The sequence below is a fragment of the Leptodactylus fuscus genome, chromosome 3 (genome assembly GCF_031893055.1).
Source record: "Leptodactylus fuscus isolate aLepFus1 chromosome 3, aLepFus1.hap2, whole genome shotgun sequence".
NCBI lineage: Eukaryota > Metazoa > Chordata > Amphibia > Anura > Leptodactylidae > Leptodactylus > Leptodactylus fuscus.
In genome coordinates, this window is record NC_134267.1 from 55,053,381 (window position 1) to 55,076,513 (window position 23,133).

The 23,133-nt window shown below is 41.6% G+C and overlaps 1 protein-coding gene across 3 annotated transcripts in view; it reads left to right on the plus strand.

Moving 5' to 3' along the window:
- The window catches only part of RALGAPA2 (Ral GTPase activating protein catalytic subunit alpha 2), a 214,841-nt gene that overhangs the window by 24,728 nt on the left and 166,980 nt on the right, over positions 1 to 23,133 (plus strand). For all 3 annotated transcript variants that reach the window (XM_075267599.1, XM_075267600.1, XM_075267601.1), the window contains exons 2-12: positions 694 to 804; positions 2,804 to 2,853; positions 5,240 to 5,297; positions 7,429 to 7,472; positions 10,130 to 10,307; positions 11,891 to 12,006; positions 14,279 to 14,417; positions 16,710 to 16,909; positions 17,193 to 17,423; positions 18,997 to 19,170; positions 21,646 to 21,783. In XM_075267599.1, coding sequence (XP_075123700.1) covers positions 694 to 804; positions 2,804 to 2,853; positions 5,240 to 5,297; positions 7,429 to 7,472; positions 10,130 to 10,307; positions 11,891 to 12,006; positions 14,279 to 14,417; positions 16,710 to 16,909; positions 17,193 to 17,423; positions 18,997 to 19,170; positions 21,646 to 21,783 — 1,439 coding nt within the window. The remainder of the gene's footprint in view (positions 1 to 693; positions 805 to 2,803; positions 2,854 to 5,239; positions 5,298 to 7,428; positions 7,473 to 10,129; positions 10,308 to 11,890; positions 12,007 to 14,278; positions 14,418 to 16,709; positions 16,910 to 17,192; positions 17,424 to 18,996; positions 19,171 to 21,645; positions 21,784 to 23,133) is intronic.

Genomic DNA, 23,133 nt, shown 5'->3' on the forward strand with positions numbered 1-23,133 from the left:
AGCTGAGTCAACCTGAACTTGTGCAATTGGTTAAACTGTGAGAAGACAACAAAAACCAATGAATAGTTATTGGAAAAAACATTCTCAATGACTTTTCATAGGTTTTTGTTGTCGTCTTTGATAAGATATCATGCAGCAGGAGTTCGGGTTAACTTGTGCTTTTTTTTTTTTTTTTTTTTTTGGTACTAGATTTTTTTAAATTCTATTTTCTGCACATGATTATGGGAGCTGCCATCTTGCCTCTGCTCTGTTAACAGCATGTAGTGATCTGCTTTACAGCATTGTCATAGGCAATAATAACCTGCAGCCTACTCATTGAGGTCTGTAGGAGAATTTTCTACACATTGTCTGTGAACAGAGAGTAGGTAAGCCATGACATCACCTATTGTCCACAGTGGTGGGTGTTATGTTTTATTTTCTATAGATGTGTTATTTTCTATTGTAATGTTGTCTGTGATTTAAGTAAAATGCCTGTTGCAATGAAATCCACTATAGAACTAGCACGTGTATAATTAGGCTTGGTGGTCAGAGTGAATATTGTAGAATATATAGTGACTTGGAAAATTAAAAATAATAATAATAATAGAAAATGTCCTTATTTGGTGACACATTTCTGTTAAAGGAGCCATTATTTATTGCTATAAATTGTATACTGCATTATGTTGTGGCTTAACCCTTTGTTGTGTTTTACAGACATTCAGGAGTGGAGTGAATTGAAGCAATTCTTTGAAGCGCACTATTCTCAGATTTATTTTATCTTCTATGAAAATTTCATTACACTGGAAAGTAGCTTAAAGCTAAAAGGTATTTATCCCCCCCCCTCCGCTTCTCTGTATCCTCTGATTTATCTCCTATATGTTGGTGTTGTGTGCGTGGTTCTTGTATCGTTCCCCATTAATCACAAAGATATATATAATGAAATTTTTACAAATTTCTGTACAATGCAGTAGGGGATATATATATATATATATATATATATATATATATATATATATATATATATATATATATATATATATATATATATATATATATATATATATATATATATATATCTCCTAATAATATACGGTATATTACACACATTTATTACTCTGCTGTCCTTTTAGTGGCTGTACCTCCTAGCTACTCTACCTCAGTAGGATATGGAGGAGATGCTAAGCTTGGGACTATATACATGCACAACTGTGATTTATTTTAGTGTTTTCATAACCATTTGAAGGTTGGGTATGCTTGAAGTATTGGACAGAACCCATTAAACTCCAAGCTTCCCATATAATACACTGACAAAGCCCTGCTGACAGTTAGTGCATACATTTTGTATTGCCTATATAGCCATTCTCTACCCTGCCAGCATCGTCCATATTGTTCCTGTTATGAGAGCGAATGATCCAATAAGCCAGTGATGGAGAAATCCTTGTTGTGCAGATACTTCTCGAACATTGATTTATGGCCATCTGTTTTATGCCTGTACTGCAGAAGACCCAGGCTGCTGACAGGGGAACTACATGGCTCATAAACTCCCTACGGCTTTCATGTTGTATTATTATAGTGATTTTCCTGTTAGGTATTTTCAGAATGCTGAACCACTAAAATGGAGTTAATGTAAAGAAAGAACCATAATAGGTAAGGTTAGGTAAGGTTCACGTCTGCTCAGGGGTCTCCATCAATCGGGTCTGAACGATGTAGATCCAGACCACTAAAAAAAAGCGGTTACCCGTGGATCCCATAGTATGTAATGGTGTCGGTCGGGTTTCCGCTGTTTTTATATTGATACCAGCGGAGAGGAAACTCCTCTATGTATGACTTATCTTTCTGCGGCAGAGTATCCAAAGGAGAATACGGTGCAGATGTGAACCTAGCCATAGTAAGTTTGTTAAAGCTGCGTTCTGGTAATAACAGGTTACTACTATAGGGAGTAACTGCTAGGTTGATGGGTCCATGAGGAAGGGGCTTCTTGAAACCTCCCTTGTAATAAAGTGGTGGTTGAGCACGGGTACGATTACTTTGTTCACTCTCTGTCCAAGCACAGCACAGTAATGGGCATGCCCGACCTCTGCTCTGTTATATCAGAGAACCCACGACCCATTGATGGAGGGTTCCAGGGGGTCCAGGGTTCCAACTTTATCCTCCATTGTATGCGATGATCATAACCCTTCGGCCCCCATTTACCCAGCAGAGGCCAAGAGTGTCCGTTTGACTTCCATTTGGAGTGGTATACACCAGAATTTTTTTATGCTATTCTATACTTTTCAGTACAGCAATTCATCTCAAAACAGTATACCTTACATCCTCATGACCATGTTGTATTTAAATCATTCTTTTTCTATAGTTTTTTGTTTTATCACATTGTTCATTTTTTTTATTTTTTTTTTTTAATTGTACTTGCACGCCATTGTGTGCCATCCTATTTTTGCGGAATAATTTTGTGATGAGCTGTTTTGGTTTCTGGTATTTTGTTATGTATAAATAGGATCTGCCGCCTCCCGTCCTGTTTATCAGTAGGAAAGATCAGATTGTTCTCCTCTTGTACCTGAATGATTCATTCATACGCTCTAAAATAACTTCTAACTATCAGTGATGTGACAATAAAATCACAATGATTGACCACCCCATTGTGGCAGGAAAGGCCATAGTTCTGTCTCCTACTTTTGTCATGGCAAGTCAGTGTAAATAGTGACCTAAGGCCTCCAAAATTATTATTTATTTTACTTTTAGACATTGTGAATATATGATAACTACCCGTTCAGGTTTATTCTGTGCAGGTTTTTGTTAAATCTAATAAATTCTTTTTGTTTTGCAGGGAATAAATCTCAAAGGGAGGAGCTGGACTCCATCCTATTTCTTTTTGAAGTAAGTATTTTTCTTCTAACGATGCTTGGCAGGTTCTTAGATCCCATGTATTGTCCAAGGAAGTCCTGCAGGATGAGCCATGTGCTGATGGTCTAGTGATGTCCTCATGCAAACTCCAAGGCGTTAAAGAGAACCTGTCACCAAGTGCAGATCGCGGGACCCACATTTATCTCTAAAGTGACCCCCCCCTTCAGTCTCCGTGTCCCAGCAGTTACCTGGCTGTGATCTTACTGAGGAGACTGTCCTCAAAGGTTGTGCTTACTCAAGCAACATAGCTGGTTTCCATAACTTACATAGTTGTGAATGGGAGCTAGTGAAACAACACAACTCGCTGTTGTACACTGTTTCCATAGCTATCATTCACTTCTGTAGGATTAACAGAAGCAGAGTAGCTCAGAAAGCTATGCTGTTTTTGGAAACTCGACCACTGAGCCAGGGCATGGAGGCTGGAGGGAGTTCATTTTAGAGATAGGTGTGGGTTGCAGAGAACCCCAGATATCGCCTGTTGCCGCAGTGGAAGTTGCATCTTGCCATACACTACTTATACTGTGTCTGTTTCAGTAGAAATATAATATCACATGGTGGTCATTAGCCCCATCATCGGCAGCTGCGGACTATTACCTTGCACTGAGTATGTAGAAGACTTAAAACTGTCATATTACAGCGATGTCATACTACCGGCACAGGCACTTTTCACATGGACCGCCCCCTCCCCCCCCCCCCCCAAAAAAAAAAAAAAAAAGAAAAAAAAAAACATTAATGAAAACTAACCAAAACCTTATAGGAATAAGCCTTCATATGGCTATGTCAACAGAAGAATAAAGAGGAAATAGGTTGGGTTGGATGCTCAGCTGCTGAGCATTAATGCCCAAACTACTCTACGCCATGAAAGAGTTAAGAGGCACTGCATACATTATTAAATTGTTACTTCTAATAATGCCTATCACTGAATGCCAATAAAGTATTGATAACTATTACCAGTTAATAAAATGTATATCCCATGCCAGATGCATCATAACTTATAGATGAATTGGTGTAGTGCTTGTGGTATAGCAGCCAAACCTAATGGCACGCAGCCTAGACACTCACTTACCGCCTAGCCATTTAGTTCAGCCTTATATTCTTCAGTGAAGATGGCTGTGATATAATTCACAAAATGTAAAAATGAAAAAAAGACAGCTGTGATATGATATAGCTCAACCGGAGCAGAGTGCAGACAGTCTCTATGAGGATTATTTAGGGTATTTGTAGGTGAAGGGGCTTCTTGTAGGATGCCGGAAGGTGGCATCTACAAAACCTTATGTATAAGGGTGATTGTGGGGAAGCTAAAGTCAAAATTCAGTTCCATACTCCATGCTAAACACCACATTAGTGTGTAACGTCCTGCTGTGCGTTTCAAGCCAATGTGGCTCTTATTAATGGAAGACCCGGCCAGAGTAAGAGTCGTATCGTCTCGAAACACAAGTATCTTATGAACACTGTGTATACAGGCCCAAGCAGCTCAGCTCTCGTTTGAGTGGAAGCAGAGCTACAGGTACCCGGCACCATCACTGCAGAGCCATATACTGTATACACCTTCTGGCAGCCCAGTCAGCTGGTCATAGGTTTTGAACGACTCCTTTAAGACTACAGCTGGTTGGTCAATAGGACCCATGTCTCCTGCTTGAATGGAATGGTGGTCATGTTTGGTCGGGCCACTTGCCTCTCTTGTAGTGGTCTGTTTTGTCTTAATTGTGTATTCAGGACACTTAAGTGGTAAAATTACAGCCTTTTTCCTTTTCATTATATTTAGATATGCAATCCACTGTTTTTTATAGTAAAATCTCTTATTTTTGTGACCTGTTATTATGGTCAGTCGGTAGTCATGGTTGTGTCACACGCTTCTATATCAAGAAATTTCTGCTTGTCAGAATGAATGACAGGCCGCCACATTAGGGTATATTCATACGCTGCAGTTGCCGCTCCGCTTCTTAAAGGTGCATAATAGACTGTTAATTACAAAGGCCGTTGCTTAGTACATCAATAAGAATGGATTACCAGTTACATGTAATGATGGTCTTTCATGGTTACAAGATTTATTAGCAAAACTATAGATGCAAATAGAAATGCAGAGAATTAATTAAGAGGGTTAATTACCTGTTATCCTGAGTCTTCCTAAACTGAGCCCTGGATTTGTCCCTTGGGGACTGAGCTGTGCACTTGTCATTGAACTGATTGAATTCTGCCAACCCAAAGGAAAGCTGATCATATGGAACCTGCGAGACCGAGCAATGTCCTCATTCTGATAGGACTGCGTTTTATTATACACTGAGCATTCCTGTATGTTATTGGGAATTGCTCTATATTTTATGTCTTAATGTGTTTCTTCACTTTTCTTTTGATTTAGAAAATTCTACAACTACTACCTGAAAGGATTTTCTACCGCTGGCAGTACCATAGTATAGGTAAGAATCAGACTGCGACTACCAATAATGATGTAAGTTCTTGTTTATTTTTATGAATTTACAATATGAACTGTTCAACTTTATATTGTAAGTTGAAGACTAATCTGATGGGAAGCGTTCAGCGGATGGGTGAATTCATTGGATGAGTGCCAAGCTTGGCCACTGCATGGTGTACAGAGCGCTGTGCGGATATCGTCTGATTGATGGGGCTGCCATAGTAGGACCCCCCCCTCCCCCACCACCAATCTCATAAGATTATACAGTGCTGGACCAGAAGTGTCCAGCCGAATCTTTAAGTGGAGCAGAAGAATTTATAACATTTACGGCCTTGATATCCAGGATGACATTCTTCTTATTAACATCATTAATATTTTACATGCCGATAGTCCATTATGATGATTTTATATGGGTATTCCCAGCATTCTCTAAACCAGTAAGTTTGTTCTGCGCCATAGTTTTAGGACTTTCTGATGTATGTATGTATGTCTTGAGGAGCAGGAGAGGTTGAGAACTTGGGTTATAGAGTATTCTGTTCGAGATGGTGCAGACAGTGATGCATGAGGTGAATGTGTCACAACTTCTGTTTTACTCCTATTGTATATAACACTACACTGTATAGTATAAGGCCTGAGGGGCATATTCATACCATGGACAATAAAAGTGGCTGCGTTATCGAAAGGGAGTGTGTCAGGTCCGAAATGCCTTCCAAACCAGTAATAGTGTCATTGAGGAGCCTTTACTAGGAGCAGAGACTGAGATCTGTGGCTACAAACACTTGAAGAAATTCAGATTTGTCTACAGTCCAGCACAAGTCCTCTGTCTTTTCTCTAGTCTCTGACCAATGCTGTCTTTTAAATAGTGACTTACATTTTCAACTTCTGCCAGTAGGTAAAATTTGTCAAATCTGGAATATTTAGTGCATGGCTCTTTTGTATGCCAAATGCTCACCAAACAAGTCCCATGACATTACGGTCCTGGCAACTTCATGAAAGTGATTTGAGTGTTGACAAGGAGGTCTTGGAGGGACTTTTTGTCCATGTCCTCCCCCCCCCCCCCTTTCTCCTGATCACTGGGGAACCTGGTGATTGGGCCCCCAGCAATAGGAAACTTATCCCCATCCTATGGGTAGGGGATAATTGTCCGTAACTGGACAACCCCTTTAAGGTACACAATTTTACCTACAAAGACCATGAGGGCATTAAAATCATCTTAATAATGTACAAGAACATTGTAAATTGGCGTGATTTTTGGCTGATTCGTGGCCAGACCTTTGTCTACTCAGTGGGTTTTGTTTGTACTTTTTGGAAAAACTTTCTCTTGCTTGGTTTATTGGGGTGCAGGTAAGGTTCTGCATATCTGCAATGTGGCTCCTGCTGTATTTGTTGCCTGACAACAACCATGGGCTTATAATGTGACCTGTCATATCCTACCAATGCCGGCAAGAATTGTGCTTCATGCAGAGCTATTTTACCCATTAAGTATGACTGCGTCTGTAAAAAATACGTAAACCAAACCCAAGCTGCTGGGAATTTTTCTGGCATGAATCTTCCAACAACAACCAGCAGTATTATGAATGCTGCTCTGGGCTATAATGCAGATTTTAACTCATGGGCAGTAGAATATGTAATGTATTAGCATTACTAATGAACAAATTAGGTTTTTTTTTTTTTTTTTTTAGTGCTTTATTTCCTTGTAAAATCATTACATGGTGGTCAATACCTCTTTTAGCCATGCAGTTCAAGGTCTCTGTTAAAAGGGTTAATTTCAATCCAATTTGTTCCCATCTCTTTGCTGAGTGTGCATCAGACCATTTCTGGAAATAATGGCTGGAAATGTAAGGTCAGGGAAATGGGGTCTTGTTGTTGGGAACACGGAGACATCTGTACTCGCTGACTGAAAGCTTCTTCCTTCCTCTGCACGTTCTTCTATTATCATTCCAGGACGAAACCTTTACTTCCCGGTCCCATGTTAATATTTAATGCCTGTAGGATTCTGAAACCCCTTTCTGTTTTCTTGATCATCCCTATTGTTTGCGCCTATGTCATCCCAGTTCTTCCATATAGCAGTATTTTTTTTTCTTTAATTTCAGTATTTTTGGGAAATTCACTTCTACACATTTTTTTTTCTATAGGTTCAGTTTTAAAGAAGCTTTTACACACTGGAAATTCTACAAAAGTAAGTACTATAAGGAATATATGGGCTAATGCCTTAAAGACAATGTATCATGCGGATTAATATGGTTTTTAATCTAAATTTGCTAATAAAAAAAGATTTTTTTTAAGTTATCTATGAATAAATGTAAAACAAAATAACAAGAAAAAAAAAAACTTTATCTAGCATGTGCACATGATAAAAATATACCTATATACAACTATATATTATCTATATACACACCGGCGGAGCTGAGGGCTGACGAGAAGTGAGTACTGGTTTGTAAAAGTGCTCATCTACAGCGGTATTAAATAATATAAATATGTAGTGGACGACCCCTTGAATCTATCTGAAAATATTTAGAGGGGTTGTCCCTAAATATCTAGTGATATATTCCTAGGATAGGTAAGTGTCTGATTTCTGAAAGTCCAACTGCTGGTACTCTCACCGATCGCGTCCTGTGTCATGTACTGCCACTCCATTCACTATTTCCGGGAGTAGTAAAGGTAGCTAGGCTATCTTCACCAGTACCTTAGAAGTTACATGGGGGGGTGGGGCAGGACACAATCCAATAGAAGGCACAAGACCCCCGTTCTTGCAGTGCTCAGATGCTCATCTCCTTTTTGGTGGATTGGTGATAAGTTGTAGTTTTGGTACTACTAATTTTTTAAGAATTTTCTGCCTCTTTTCACTGACTGTCAGGGCACTTAGTAACAGGCACTTAAGTAGCAGAACTGAGTTTGTTGCACATAGGACTGAAGGTAAATTTCTTGCTTTAAGTTTGCTGCAATGCATTAGCAACACAAGCTTCATGGCATACACTTTTGTACAGTTCCTCACTATAACACCTCATTGGCCTCCTGTAGCCATCACTGCCCTTCCCCTATTAACAATGATGTCACCACAAGAAAATGCCAGTACAGGATTATAGAAGCCCCCCTCGGAGCTTGTGCACAGTAAATGAAAAATGTCTGCTTGAGAAAAGCTTGGTCTTGATTTTTATTTGCAGCAATAATAAGCACAGCCTTGTGATCTACTACATATCGGTATTCTGCAGATGGGAATGTCTTAGACTTTGTGCATATCTGTGGTTTCTGTTATAAACAATCACTGGACAGTCATTTTATATCGGTATTGTGATTCTATACATTGATAAAGGCAGGAACTAGAGATTTAACACTCGCTTATCTCCAGCTTGTTGCATCTAGTCACGGAGTGAATGGACAGGGGACTGGGCTCATACACGAGTGACATAACTTGTGCACATGAGGTGGTAACCTGACCATACCCTTTAAGTAGCCATCATCTAGACACTGTGTAGCTGACAGCTTCTCCTCCTAATCTCCACTCCATACACTTGCATACTTAGCTCAGCCAGGCATGCATGTATTCTGAATAGGAAGAGGGGAATAAGCTGTTGACAGACACTTCTGGCAAAAGGATCAGGTGTGTTTAAAATCCAACATCCCCCAAAACCCTCATACACCAGCCACATTAAATAGATGTCTGGTCCCACCAAGACGGAAAGATTTACCGGACATTGATCTAAGGTGTTGGTGATACAATCCTTGCTCTCGTAATGGATTCCTGTTGTTAGGATTATTTTCCACCAAGGCACTGAGCAATGTGGCACAAAGGGGTGAAGCGCAAACCTATACAAATAGTTATTGAAGTAATATATATATATTAGCAATATGATATACCGTATATACTCGAGTATAAGCTGAGTTTTTCAGCACAGTTTTTTGTGCTGAAAAAGCCCCCCTGAGCTTATACTCGAGTCAGCAAAAAAAAAAAAAATATATATATTTTTTTTTTTTGGGGGGGAAAGGGGGGTTGGTGGTCTATGACCATCCACAGGATTAATGTATAGAATCTCCCATAAAATAGTGGGTAAAAAAAGCTTTAAAAAATATAATAAAATTTTTTTTTCTAAATCAGTCCTTTCCCTAGAATACATATAAAAGTAGAAAATTACTGTGAAACACACATTAGGTATCCCTGTGTCTGAGAGTGCCCGGTCTACTGAATATAGGGGATCTGCAGTGCTCCTGTTCCATCGGGAAGAGGTTAATAGCAGCACTGCAGATACCCTATATTCAACCAGACTGAATTCCAAGTGGGGGAAAAAAAAACAGTCCTCAAGCTCAGGGAAGGGGCAGACAGACAACCAAAACACCCCCTCCCCTTTCCCAGCACCCAGCAACTACTGCACCCAAAAACTCCGACCATTTTAAGTTTTGAAATTTTCCAGTAGCTGCTGCATTTCCCCCCCTTCGGCTTATTCTCGAGTCAATAAGTTTTCCTAGTTTTTGTCTTAAAATTAGGGGCCTCGGCTTATATTCGGGTCGGCTTATACTCGAGTATATACGGTAATAGTATAACACCCTGTCCATACGGTGTGTGGCTTCCTCTTTGTGGCAAATGATAGTTCATGGAAGAAACCATTGGTTATTTGTCATAGCCCTAGAAATGTTGGTAGGTTTGCAATCTGCACTATAGGAATGATGGGGCCTTCACCATGTAGAAGCTACTTAAGCACACAAGATGGTAGACCTGGCGTTCCTCTGTGCCTGCATGTCACACCTTCTGGCTATGTTTCCTGCAGTCTTGCATGTCGGCTTTATGGCATCATTGGGCACATGCGTCCTATTTACATGAAACTGTCTTTCCTCCTTTAGATACGATGTGAAGGAATGCGGCTGTTTCTTCTCTGGCTTCAAGCACTGCAGACAAATTGCGGAGAGGAGCAGGCGCTAATATTTGCATGTCTTGTTCCCGGCTTTCCTGCCGTCATGTCATCTCGAGGTCCTTGCACACTGGATACCCTCATAAATCCTACTTATAATTTACTTGATGGTTAGTGACGGCGCTTTTAACTGCGTATTTGATGGCATTCACTCTGCATTAATGAACTTCTATTGCGGATGTGTGAACGGAGGGGTTAATTGAATTATTATTAGACGCAGCGTTCTCAGACTGCTCTGCATTATAACTAATGTCAGGATTCAAGGCTTCCTAATAGCTGTAATCTCTCTCCATGGAGAATCTTATGAATTCCCATAGTCGGGGAGAAATTGCTGTATTCTTGATTTCTGTGAAGCTGGAATGGTTCAATATAACATTATAGGTTATTGATCATTATGGTCAGAAGGCTGGGTTCTTATTGAAGGGCTTATTTCAGCACCTGGACCATCTGCATAACCACTGGGCAAGGATTACATGCACATTTGCAAACCATATCTCAAGTCTAACTCTGTACTTAAGACTTAAAGGAACAGCAAGCCTAGAAATGAATGCTAAAAATAAGCATTAGATGTGTGTCGGCCTGTAGCATTTCAGCATTATCCTGAGAGTCCTACAGAAATTCTACACAGAATGAGTTAATCTCCCTCTGATCAGTCCCATGTTTGGCTGGCTGGTTAGAGGGATCTTCCATCATCTCCACCAATTCCCCTTCTTTAAAAGGGTTTTCTTGCTCAAAATAGTTTTTTCATAACCTATCCACAGTATATGATCTTCAGTATGTGATCTGTGGGGTCCGATACCCAGACCCCGCACATATCAGCTGTTGCAGCAGCCTCAGGGTACTAGAAGCTGCTATCAGTCAGTGAGCGTATGCAACACCACTGCTATTCAAGTAAGCCCTCTGCTTAGTGGTTGTTCTGGGGAACTGCAGTGCCACTTCTATAATTTGTACAGGAGTGATGTTGCACTTGCTCGTCCACCAGCAGCTTGCAGCATCCGGAAGCTGCTGCAACAGTTGATCTGTGTGGGATCCAGACGTTGGACCTCCACAGATCACATACTGATATATGTGCGTAGGTCATCAATATGATTTGGGTTTGGAAAACCTCTGTAAGTGCCGCTCCACTGATTCCTACAGTTTGGGATTTTTTCTTTAGCCCTTGCTGTTCCTGACTAATCGGTATTGTCAGTCTCTTTATTCAATATGCTAATTACCAGACACCAGCGGTGTACCCATTGACTATAACGGGTCCATCAAGTATCCGTTCTTTTAAACTGAAACCGCCAAACAAAAAAGTCAAACTTGCAGCATTTTTTTTTTTTTTCAACGCACAGTCAGACTCAGATGTGAACGTGGCCTTAGGTGTGTGTTAGCTGTAATAGTGACCAGATTGTTTGTTATCCAGTATTCTGCACTTCAGTACAGAATATTAAAAAAAAAAAAAAAAAAAATCTGATTGGGAGTTTTTTTTAATTTTTTTACCATGTTGGTAAGGACAGCAGTTTACTTTCTCTGTGTTACGATTTATGTTGTGGATTATGAGTGTTGAGTGAAGGGGTCACTGTACGGCTATATACACTAGAGGTATATTTCACCCCTTCCAATGCTTAATAATAAGGGATATTGAGAAACTAGTTTAGTAACTCTCAGTGTGCACAGTAGGGGCTCATCTAATACCCTCTTATAATTTTAGGTAAAGTCTTTCCTGAAGAAATAACACCCCTCGTACCAGTAGTTTCTGGGGAAAAAATCCCTGATGATCCAAGCTGCTTTTTCTTACAGATGTTGTTGAAGTATATGGTAGTACAGGTAAGTGCATGGATTGTTTCTTATTATCTTTGATCTGCTCCACAACATCCCGATCTGCTAGCTTCATGTTATAGAGCAGGAGGAGCTGAACAGACTGATCCCTTGTGTTTTGGGAAATGAATAAGTATAACTTGTAAGTAACTGAATGGAATCCCTAGTGGTTCTTTGCCTGGGATTCCAAAAGGGGGGGGGGGGGGGGTCCTGACCAGCGACTGATGGCCAGCTGTATGCATGTGCATATAGTGAAGGCTGCCAGCTACTGAGTGGGACCGCCCACTGGACTCCTAACCGTAGAACAAATGGAAGATTTGGAGGCAAAGCAAGTTTACTTTTTGAATGGACAAAAAAGTATTTCATGTAGGGGGGAGTAAAGAAAAAGAAGAGATACTCGCCTACACATTGTCCATCCTGTGCAGACACCGGTCAGGCTAGTCACTGTGGCCAGTCACATGTGCAATTACATCACTGTTACTCAGGGTTATAGCGCTAGGAAATGCAGAGGTAGCAATTGCTACTGGGACCTGGACCCTGAGGTAGCCCCAAAGGTCCCTCTGCCCTATAAAACATTCCACTATCATAAATAGCACGTCTGGTGGGTGCTCCATTTCAGATTTTGCTTTGGGGCCCAGGAACTTCAAGTTAAGCCTCTTTCAGTACCCATAAGTTCACTACTGAGGTCAAGAATTGGCTGCTCGGTCACCAGAACCCCTTCAAATCTGGCCTGGCCAGGGTCTACACAAGATGGAAAGAGACCTGATGCTAGAACTGAGCACTGGGGATGGGGAAGTGTTGCTGCTTTTTTACTTTACACCACCCAGTTTGCTGGAAAACCTCTTTATACAGAAGCATACACTCACCGGCCACTTTATTAGGTACACCTGTCCAACTGCTCGTTAACACTTAATTTCTAATCAGCCAATCACATGGCGGCAACTCAGTGCATTTAGGCATGTAGACATGGTCAAGACAATCTCCTGCAGTTCAAACAGAGCATCAGTATGGGGAAGAAAGGTGATTTGAGTGCCTTTGAACGTGGCATGGTTGTTGGTGCCAGAAGGGCTGGTCTGAGTATTTCAGAAACTGCTGATCTACTGGGATTTTCACGTACAACCATCTCTAGGGTTTACAGAGAATGGTCCGAAAAAGAAAAAACATCCAGTGAGCGGCAGTTCTGTGGGCGGAAATGCGTTGTTGATGCCAGAGGTCAGAGGAGAATGGCCAGACTGGTTCGAGCTGATAGAAAGGCAACAGTGACTCAAATAGCCACCCGTTACAACCAAGGTAGCCAGAAGAGCATCTCTGAACGCACAGTACGTCGAACTTTGAGGCAGATGGGCTACAGCAGCAGAAGACCACACCGGGTGCCACTCCTTTCAGCTAAGAACAGGAAACTGAGGCTACAATTTGCACAAGCTCATCGAAATTGGACAATTGAAGATTGGAAAAACGTTGCCTGGTCTGATGAGTCTCGATTTCTGCTGCGACATTCGGATGGTAGGGTCAGAATTTGGAGTCAACAACATGAAAGCATGGATCCATCCTGCCTTGTATCAACGGTTCAGGCTGGTGGTGGTGGTGTCATGGTGTGGGGAATATTTTCTTGGCACTCTTTGGGCCCCTTGGTACCAATTGAGCATCGTTGCAACGCCAAAGCCTACCTGAGTATTGTTGCTGGCCATGTCTATCCCTTTATGACCACAATGTACCCAACATCTGATGGCTACTTTCAGCAGGATAATGCGCCATGTCATAAAGCTGGAATCATCTCAGACTGGTTTCTTGAACATGACAATGAGTTCACTGTACTCCAATGGCCTCCACAGTCACCAGATCTCAATCCAATAGAGCATCTTTGGGATGTGGTGGAACGGGAGATTCGCATCATGGGTGTGCAGCCGACAAATCTGCGGCAACTGTGTGATGCCATCATGTCAATATGGACCAAAATCTCTGAGGAATGCTTCCAGCACCTTGTTGTATCTATGCCACGAAGAATTGAGGCAGTTCTGAAGGCAAAAGGGGATCAAACCCGTTACTAGCATGGTGTACCTAATAAAGTGGCCGGTGAGTGTATATGTTAGTGGCTTGTTTGTAGGCCATGAAGTATTTTCTATATTGACATTTCTCTATTCTATATTTCAGTGATATTCCTGTAATATACTTGTTTTAACATCAGTCAAATATCTATTCTTTATTCTGGAAATTAGGATACTTAAATGCGAAATCTAACACTCTCTTTTTTCTTTTTTTTTTTTTTTGTTTCCTATTTTAGGCTGCAAGTTTGTCTTGGCGAAATAAGGAGAATCAGGACACGGGCTTCAAGTTTTTATTTAACTTATTTAGAAAGTATTACCTGACCCACTTATTCCCATCATTTACTAAATTGACAAATCTTTACAAGCCTGTACTTGGTAAGTACGGAGATTGTATGGCTTGGAGTATGTACGATGCTTTTACATTGCTAAGAAATTGGTATTAGGTGTAATTGGTTTACTGGTGACGGCTCGTTCACATCAGAGTTGTGAACTCCGTACTTGAGGTTTCCGTTTCCTGCCTAAAACAGAGGCAGGAGACGGAAACCTGCAGGAGTCTCTCTCACCCATTCATTTGAATGGGTGAGAGAGATGTCCGGCCGTGAGCGGCGGTGAGCATTTTATGCTCTACGCCGCGAAACCGGGTTTTATAATCCGGACACAGAGTCGGACATGCAGTACTCTGTGTCCGGATAAAAAAATCCGTTTTCGCGGCGGAGAGCCTAAAACGCTCACCGCCGCTCACGGCCGGACCCGGTCTGTGGTTTCCGTCTTCTGGCATGCAGAAGACGGAAACCACAGAACGGACAGGAGAACGCTAGTGTGAACCTAGCATGACTTGTATTTTTCAGTCATGGATTATTTTACTTTTGAGTTTTCTGTAGATCTTTATGTTGAATTTGAGATTATTTTACACACACTTAGGTTCGGTTCACATCCGCCTGTGAGCGCCCTTGAGCGTCTTCTGGTCTCCAGTGAAACCATTTATTTTTTTTATTTTTTTATTTTTTTTTAACCGGACATGCAGGACTTTGTGTCAGGTTAAAAAAAAATCCAAAAAGCTGTTTAGTCGCGGAGACCAGAAGACGCTCACGGGCGGACACTGAAAGCCGGGTTTCCGTCTCCTGTCCAGTTTCTCGGGCAGAAGATGGAAACCCACAAAGTGGAGACCAAGCGCAGGTGTGAACCCGCCCTTAGCGTCATAGGTTGGCATGCTGCTGCTTTTTGCTCTGTTAAACAGGTATGCATAAGAGGTGGCACTAGAGACGTTTTTATTTAGTTCCAACTAGGGTAAACTAATTTTAATAACTTTTCCCAGAATTCCTAGGGGAGCATACAGGGCTTATAAGTCTCCCTGCACTGATATGGAGGTCTCTTCAATGAGACAAAATAGCCTTCACCCTAAAAACATTTCTTACTTGAGGATCCTGTAAAATGGGCACCTGCTTGTTCAAGATGCAGGGAAACTCCTAAGCCCTCTTCGGCATCCTCAAACGATACGTCATGTATGAGGAAGCATTTATTTATACAAAGGATTACACCACTCTGAAAACCAAGTAAAGGTGTCTTTCTTTATCCCTGGGGCATTAGGGTGAATTCACATGCTGCACATTCTGTACAGAGAATACCCTGAATATTATTCATCAATAAAAAAGACGTGGACAATCCCTTATAGGATTTTTACCATAGATTGTACCCTTTGCTAATGCATTGAGTAAAATCTGGTGCAAATCTGTAACAAACTTGTGAATGTATCAATGCAGATTTTGCCTCTCATGCATTGCACATTTGCTAAAATCTGCATCTAGAAGTCTCCACTTCATGATCCCTCACGACACTTATATATTGCTTAGCCAATCCCTGGCACAGTGCTGACCCACCTTAACCATTGCATTGCCGAGAGCAGTTTTTAGCCACCAGAAAATTCATTTAAGGATAAGACCCCCATGTGGCAGAAATGCTGCATTCTTGGCTGCTGCAGAAATACAGTGGGAAAAAAAAGCTTCCTTTTACAGTACCAGGACAGTCAATGAGATTCTGATTAATCCCATCCACACATTGCGGGGGGGAGCAGCGGCGGAGAAGCATTGTGTTAATTTCAGCTGCGGGATTATGAGCGTATTTTCCCTATATGTAATAGAGAAGAAAAATAAGCAGAGAAAACCCAGTAAAAACTATGAAAATTGCTTGGTTTTCCCTGCATTTTTTTTCCTGCAGCATTTTCTAGCTGCTATTCAATACATCGGGCCTTAGCCTTACTGTGGATTTTTGAATGGATGAGGGCGGATATAAAAATGGCATGTCTAATTTTGCATGCTATATACTCTAAGGTTTCAGATCACTGAACCATCTTTTCTAAGTTTTAGTTAAAAAAAAATAAATTAAAAACTTACAGAATCTATTGATCTATGATCTGTATATACATGCAGCCGCAGTATATTGTTTCCTTATCTCATAATGCAAAGGTCATCTCCAGCCTGTTCTGACTTTGTTTTTCATTAACGCAGTGTAAATACAGAGACATGGATATTTATAGGGACCTGGCAGAAATCCATTCACGTGCACGGCTTAGAACAATATACATATTGTTTGCAGATCTCAGCGAAAGCTTGTAAAGTGACCTGGCTCAATGATACTTTGAGATTAACACAATTTCCCCCTCTGTTTCAGATATTCCGGATGTCAGACCAAAGCCAATGTATGTCACTGTAACCCGGAACAATGAAAACCTTTATAGCACAAAAATCCCTTACATGGCAGCTAGAGTCGTGTTTATCAAGTGGCTGGTCACATTTTTTCTCGAAAAGAAATATGTAGCATCTTCTCAAAGCACTAAAAATGGAGGGGACGTCCTACCCAAACTGATTCAGGTATATTCACCGACTTTCTTGCGTTACGTATACTACATTAATGTGACACGACATCTTTACGTAACTTTTAATAAATCTTAGACCTTTTTCTCCTTTAAGATATGATACTTTTTCTCCTCTTATATTGCTCCTTTCTCCTCCACTGTCTTTTAAACTACTTCCTCACTGCTAAATACATCTTGGGAGATGAGACATACTATCGACTCACTGAGGGAGCCTATATGTGATGCCCTTATAAATGTTATGTTTATTACATAATTTTTTTTTCCCCTTGGCCTCTTAGACAGTATCTGTGATCAATGTGAACCAAGAAAAGAATGCAGAGGTCGAGACCACTGTAACCCAAGAACAGGAGAAGAACCACTCGAATAGCAGCACGCTGTCCGACCGCAGACTCAGCAACTCCAGCCTGTGCAGTATAGAGGAAGATCACAAGAACGTGTACGACATGGTGCAGAGGATTCTCCTGTCCACACGAGGATATGTCAACTTCATCAATGAGGTCTTCAGACAGGTGTGTATTCCAGGTCTAATTCAGTATCGTTCCTTCAGGCCTGGGCCCCACGGGCCGGAAACGTCGCAATTTGCCCACGGCAGAAACGCCGCGGGAAAAATCGCTGCGTTTTACAGTACTTGCAAAGTGGATGGAATTCATGCAAATCCCATGCCCACTTTGCGTTTAACAACGCAGCATGGACATGTTGCGATTTTGAAAATTGCAGCATGTCAATTATATCTACGGAAACGCCTGTGGCTTTCCCATAGATATAATGGTAATAGAAAGTCCACAGAGGAAAACTCTGTGAACTTTATGTTCAAAGCGCAGCCGGAAGAACCACGATGCATTCTGGCCACGGTTGTTCCCGCAGCGTTTTAGCGCTGCCTAGCGTCCCGTGGGGCCTTACCCTCAAGGCAGGGGAATACAAGCTGCGAGCCACATGGAGCTTGCCCTGCTCTAGTTGCTCTTTCCTGTCTGGGTGAACAGAATAGATAATTTTTGGATAACCAGAGCCGGCCAGAAAACCAGACCAGGTGCAGTGAAAATGGCTCCAGTTCAACTCTCTATGTAAGTGAGTCTGGACTGTATGTTGTCTTGAGGAATGAGGAGCATCAGGGAGATCCAGAAGCTGCTACAGGTCCGTCTTCTGTTTGAGCAGCTAATTCAGCTTTATTTACTATTTAATGGCTTCACTCAACCCATTTTTTGTGGCCACCTACTTTGCCCATTTGACACACACACACACACACACACACACACACACACACACACACACACACACACACACACACACACACACACACACACACTCTCACTCACTCACTCACTCACTCACTCACTCACTCACTCACTCCCATGTAGGTTATCTCCCATTGTTCACATAAAGCTCCTGTGCCCCAACTATTGCCTGTGACACCTTGACTGTCACCCTGTGTTACTTAGTATCTGGTCGTCCCTTCCTCTTTTCTCTCTTCCACTTTCTGTTAATGTGGCTTATTGAATCTGAAAGCCTTTGGCTGCCGGTAATCTGGATACCAAAAACGGAATCTCATGTATCTGCACATTCACTGGATGGGTTCCCTTCATTGTTTACTGGCACATTTATGTGTCTGTGTAGATTACTGTGCCTTGTACTCTAACCTGTCTTGTTTACTTAAATACTTCTTGGTATCATGGACAGTCTCCAGTATGGCTGAGTTTCCTGTGTGAGCAATAGAGGAGCTGACCCTTTATTATGTAGATTGGGGGGCTCTATGGCCTGTGCTGGCCATGAGTGTTTTGAGCATATACATTACCAACAATAAAGGATCTTTTCTGTTAAAAAATAAATAAATAAATAATATTAATAATATATACTGTATTAACCAGTTCTCCCCAGCATTGATGTATTTTTTTTTTTAAATTATATTACATTTAATGTAACCTGACTTATTTAGAAGACTTACTCACCAGTCATACAGGGATGTATTTTTTTTTTTTTTAAAGAATTATTGCGCCATCTAGTGGTTACAAGTGTGTAATTTTTTAGTAGTTACTTTTCCATATTGAAATTTGGTTGTGCAAGTAACCGTTAGTTCTGTGTTTTTAGGCATTCCTATTACCTGCATGTGATGTTTCTGCCACAAGGAAGGTTGTGAAGGTTTATAGGAAATGGATCCTGCAAGACAAACCTATTTTTATGGAGGAGCCTTCAAAACCACCAAGTGACCATGAGAATTTGCCAGTTTTTGAATCCCCCTTAACAGAAACTGATAGCAAACCGGTAAGGCTGACATTGTGGTTACAATGCTTGCTCGTTATCGCAACATATTCTGTATTGGTTACTGAGACACAGCAATCCCAATCTTAAAAGGGAAGATGAGACTCCACGGTCTGCTATACCCCAGACCACCCACCCCACCCCACCTCACCTCACCTCACCCCACCCCACCTCACCCCACCCCACCCCACCTCACCCCACCCCACCCCACCTCCTCATATAGCGGTCACCAACTAAGAGGAAGATGAGACTCCATGGACTGTTATACCCAAGTCAACTCACCCCCCCCCCCCCACTTTACTAGCTTTGGCAATGCCAAATATCTATTCGGACATGCCAATAAAGCTTGTTTGATTTGGGGGCCACACGGTGGCTCAGTGGTTAGCACTGCAGCCTTGCAGCGCTGGGTCCTGGTGTTCAAATCCCGCCAAGGGCAAAACTCTATCTGCAAGGAGTTTGTATGTTCTCCCCGTGTTTGCGTGGATTTCCATCCCATATTCCAAAAAGACATACTGATAGGGAAAAATGTACATTGTGAGCTCTATGTGGGGCTTACAATCTACAAAAAAAAAAAGCTTATTTGATTTGGTTGTTCAGCTTCAAATCAATTTTTCATACTGCTGATCTATCCACAGGATAGGCCATCCTCAGTATGTGATCTGTGGGGTCTGACACCTGACCCCTGCACAGATCAGCTGTTCAGGCAGCCTCTGGGTGTTGAAAGCTATATCTTTGGCTCTGTCCACTGTATAGCAGCGGTTCTGTGTAATTGCATTGCCAATCCTATTACTTGTGAGCCTGCACACTCTCCATCCATTGCTGTTGTTTCCAGTGCTCAGACACTGGAAGTAACTGGAAGACACTGCATTTTCTGAAGATAATCTGCATTCTGCAGATTTGAAGCTTTAGACTGCATGAAACAAGACTGCAGTATGTACATCCCAACCGCTTGCATTATAATCGACATTTACATAGTTATCCAGCTCACCATATCAACGTCCATAAACAGAGAACCAAATCCAGGAAGCAGGGAATCCTTTTAGGATTTCAAGGCTGAATGGTAGGCATAACTGTAGTAAAATTCCAGCTTCAACTGTGGTTCCAATATCCAAAAGATCCAAACATGTACGGTGCAATAAAATTTATTTCATTCCCAAATTTAAAAAAGTCACATATTGACTAGGGAATCAGCATACAAAGGCCTTTGTATGCTGATTCCCTAGTTAATATGTGACTTTTTTTTAATTTGGGAATGAAATAAATTTTATTGCACCGTACATGTTTGGATCTTTTGGATATTGGAACCACAGTTGAAGCTGGAATTTTACTACAGTTACGCTTGCATTATAGTCTGTTGATCATAATCCGCAATGCAGATACATGACCAATCCAGATTGTGTGAATTTACCTTTATTTTTTAGTAGAAATAGATTCCTTATAGCTTTCCCATGCTCCATATGTTACTTCTAGTCTCATGATGTTTCACATTATGTTGAAGCCTTGCGATAGGTCATCCATTATAGATTGGCAGGGGTGTGATACCCGGGCTCCTGTCTGTTCAGGGTGAGCTCTGCAGCCTCTTCAGTATTAGCACAGCGTCATTTATTTGTACAGCAGCTTTCCTTGGTGTTGCAGTTTAGCCTGTTCACTTGAGTGAATGTTGTCAATAGTTTCCCCAGCCACGACCAGTTATAAGATAAGATAATCCTTTAATAGTCCCACAATGGGGAAATTTCAGTGATACAGTTTCATAGATGGTACAGTAGTATATAACAAGAAAGAAACACATACAAGCTCATGGCAGATAGAGAAATCCTAGGAATCAGAGCAACTAAAAAGGAAAGAAACACAGACACACTGCAGGATCATTTAGTTCTCTGTGTGGAGTGTTGTTAATAATAATACAGCCCGACCGTGGTTGGAGGACATGAGGAGGGGTCACAGCATGTGGATATAACAAGCAGAAAACATTTTTGCAGAGGTGGGGGACATATGCAGCTATCATGATAACATGTGGTAGTTCCTTTGGTGTAGGTGGTGAGATCTCCTGCTCACAGCTGATAGTTTGGTATCTTGTATCAGCACTATTGTCCATTAACCACAAAAAATGCCCCAAATGTCCTTCATCACAAGCCCTCCTCCTCCGTTCTTCTTACCACTGTTTTCTACTGCCCAGAGAGGTCTGAAGCCATCCAGGTATACATGGTGCTGCTCTCTTGCCTAGCTTCCATAACTCCTGGGGTAGGTGGGTGATGGTAGGTTCCCAGGCTGTAACAGAGTCCCACGTGTCCACAGTAATAGAAAGAAATACCAGTCAGCTGTAGCATCTTCACACACCAGCAATAGACTCCAAAAATCATCTCCTTGAAGGAAGAAGTGTAGGTGTAGGTGTATTGGCCTTTACATTTTTCCATTGCAACCTGAATCTGTCCGGTTTCTCATGAAAGGTTTATTCACTCCTGCTGACATTTGTTAAAGGTCTCGGGAGAGCAGAGTGGACACAAGCGCTCTTCTAGTTGGGGGAGGACGTACTCTTTCACCAGTGCTGTTAACCGCGGTTGTGTGTGCGAGGATGAGAACATGGATGTCAAAGCGGGGGATCAGGCTGCTTTGCAGGTAACTTCTAAATGTCAGGGCTTGGGAGTGGGCAGAACATGGCAGTGCACCTTCACAAAGGGGCTCGGGATAAAATATCACAGATTGCCAGGTGCAGCTTTATTTGGGAATTTTTTTTTGTTCTAGTGATATTAGGCCTTTTAATATAATGGTGTGTGCTGCTATCAGTGTTTGCCTTTGTTAGTAATAATGAAAAATAAATTCTAATTAAAGTGTGATAACCAAAAAATGAAATGTATTATGGGCTGAGACCCTGGAATGGAAAGCAGATGGTGAGTGCTCATCTATAGTGGATCCCATTATAAGTCAGAGGGGTCATGGGCACTGTTGGTGTCAGTCAAGGACTGTTTCAACGCTCCGTCACATTCAATGTTCTGTTGACATGATGGAACTGAAAACTGAATATTTCATTGTACATGTGAACTGAACCTTAATACATCATAACCCAGAAGTTACGTTTGCTTACACTGAGGCTGATTTTAGAATGAGAGAAGAAAACCCGGCCAGAAATATTGTTTTTTTTTTGTGTAATAAGTGAGTCCCTGACAGCGGCAGAGCTACTTACAAGAGGCCATAAGCCGGTTTCACACGGCCAGGAAATTCGGTCCATGTATTGCCTAGATTTTGTGGCCCAAAGTCGGCTCAGCAGTACTGCACCCTGCATGTCAGCTCATCTCAAGCTAGCTCCAGTAAGGCCAGTAAACCTATCCGATACATGGGCCAAGTTTTTTAGTGCGAGCTCTCCTATGTGAAAAACTAGCTACCTCTAATGTAAACCTTAAAGGAAGCATCTCCTACATCTTCGATTCTTTGACATGTTAAAAACTTCTTAGTGATGGCCTATTCTTAGGATGGGTTAGCAATATGAGATCAATGGTGGCCCGACACCCGGGACCCCACTGTTTTCTGCACAGTGTATAGAGTCAGAAGCAGATGGCTCATTACACTGTGTATTGGTCGTATTGGGGTACTGCTCCTTCTATCACATTCTAGTAAGTGGGAGCTGAGCTGCAATAGCAATAAATACGTTGTAAAGGGGTATGATTATAGGATTGTTTAATGGCAGCATCTATGTAAATGTATAGATCTTCTCATCTGTGATGTTTTATGGTTAGCAGTAATTTTATGCTTCCATGCTTTTACTGAGATTTACTTAGACTGGCGGTACTGTTATGTTTCACCAGTATCCTGTTAAGTAATCGTTCTTGCCACATGTCCATGGTGTAAGGAAACACATTTGTATGGTCTGTGGGGAAATGTCGGGTTATTGACCACAACGGGATGCAGCGTGGAGGAAGTGGGACAGGGATGTTATGTTGTAGTGTAGTGCTCGTCCTACATCTTGTAGAA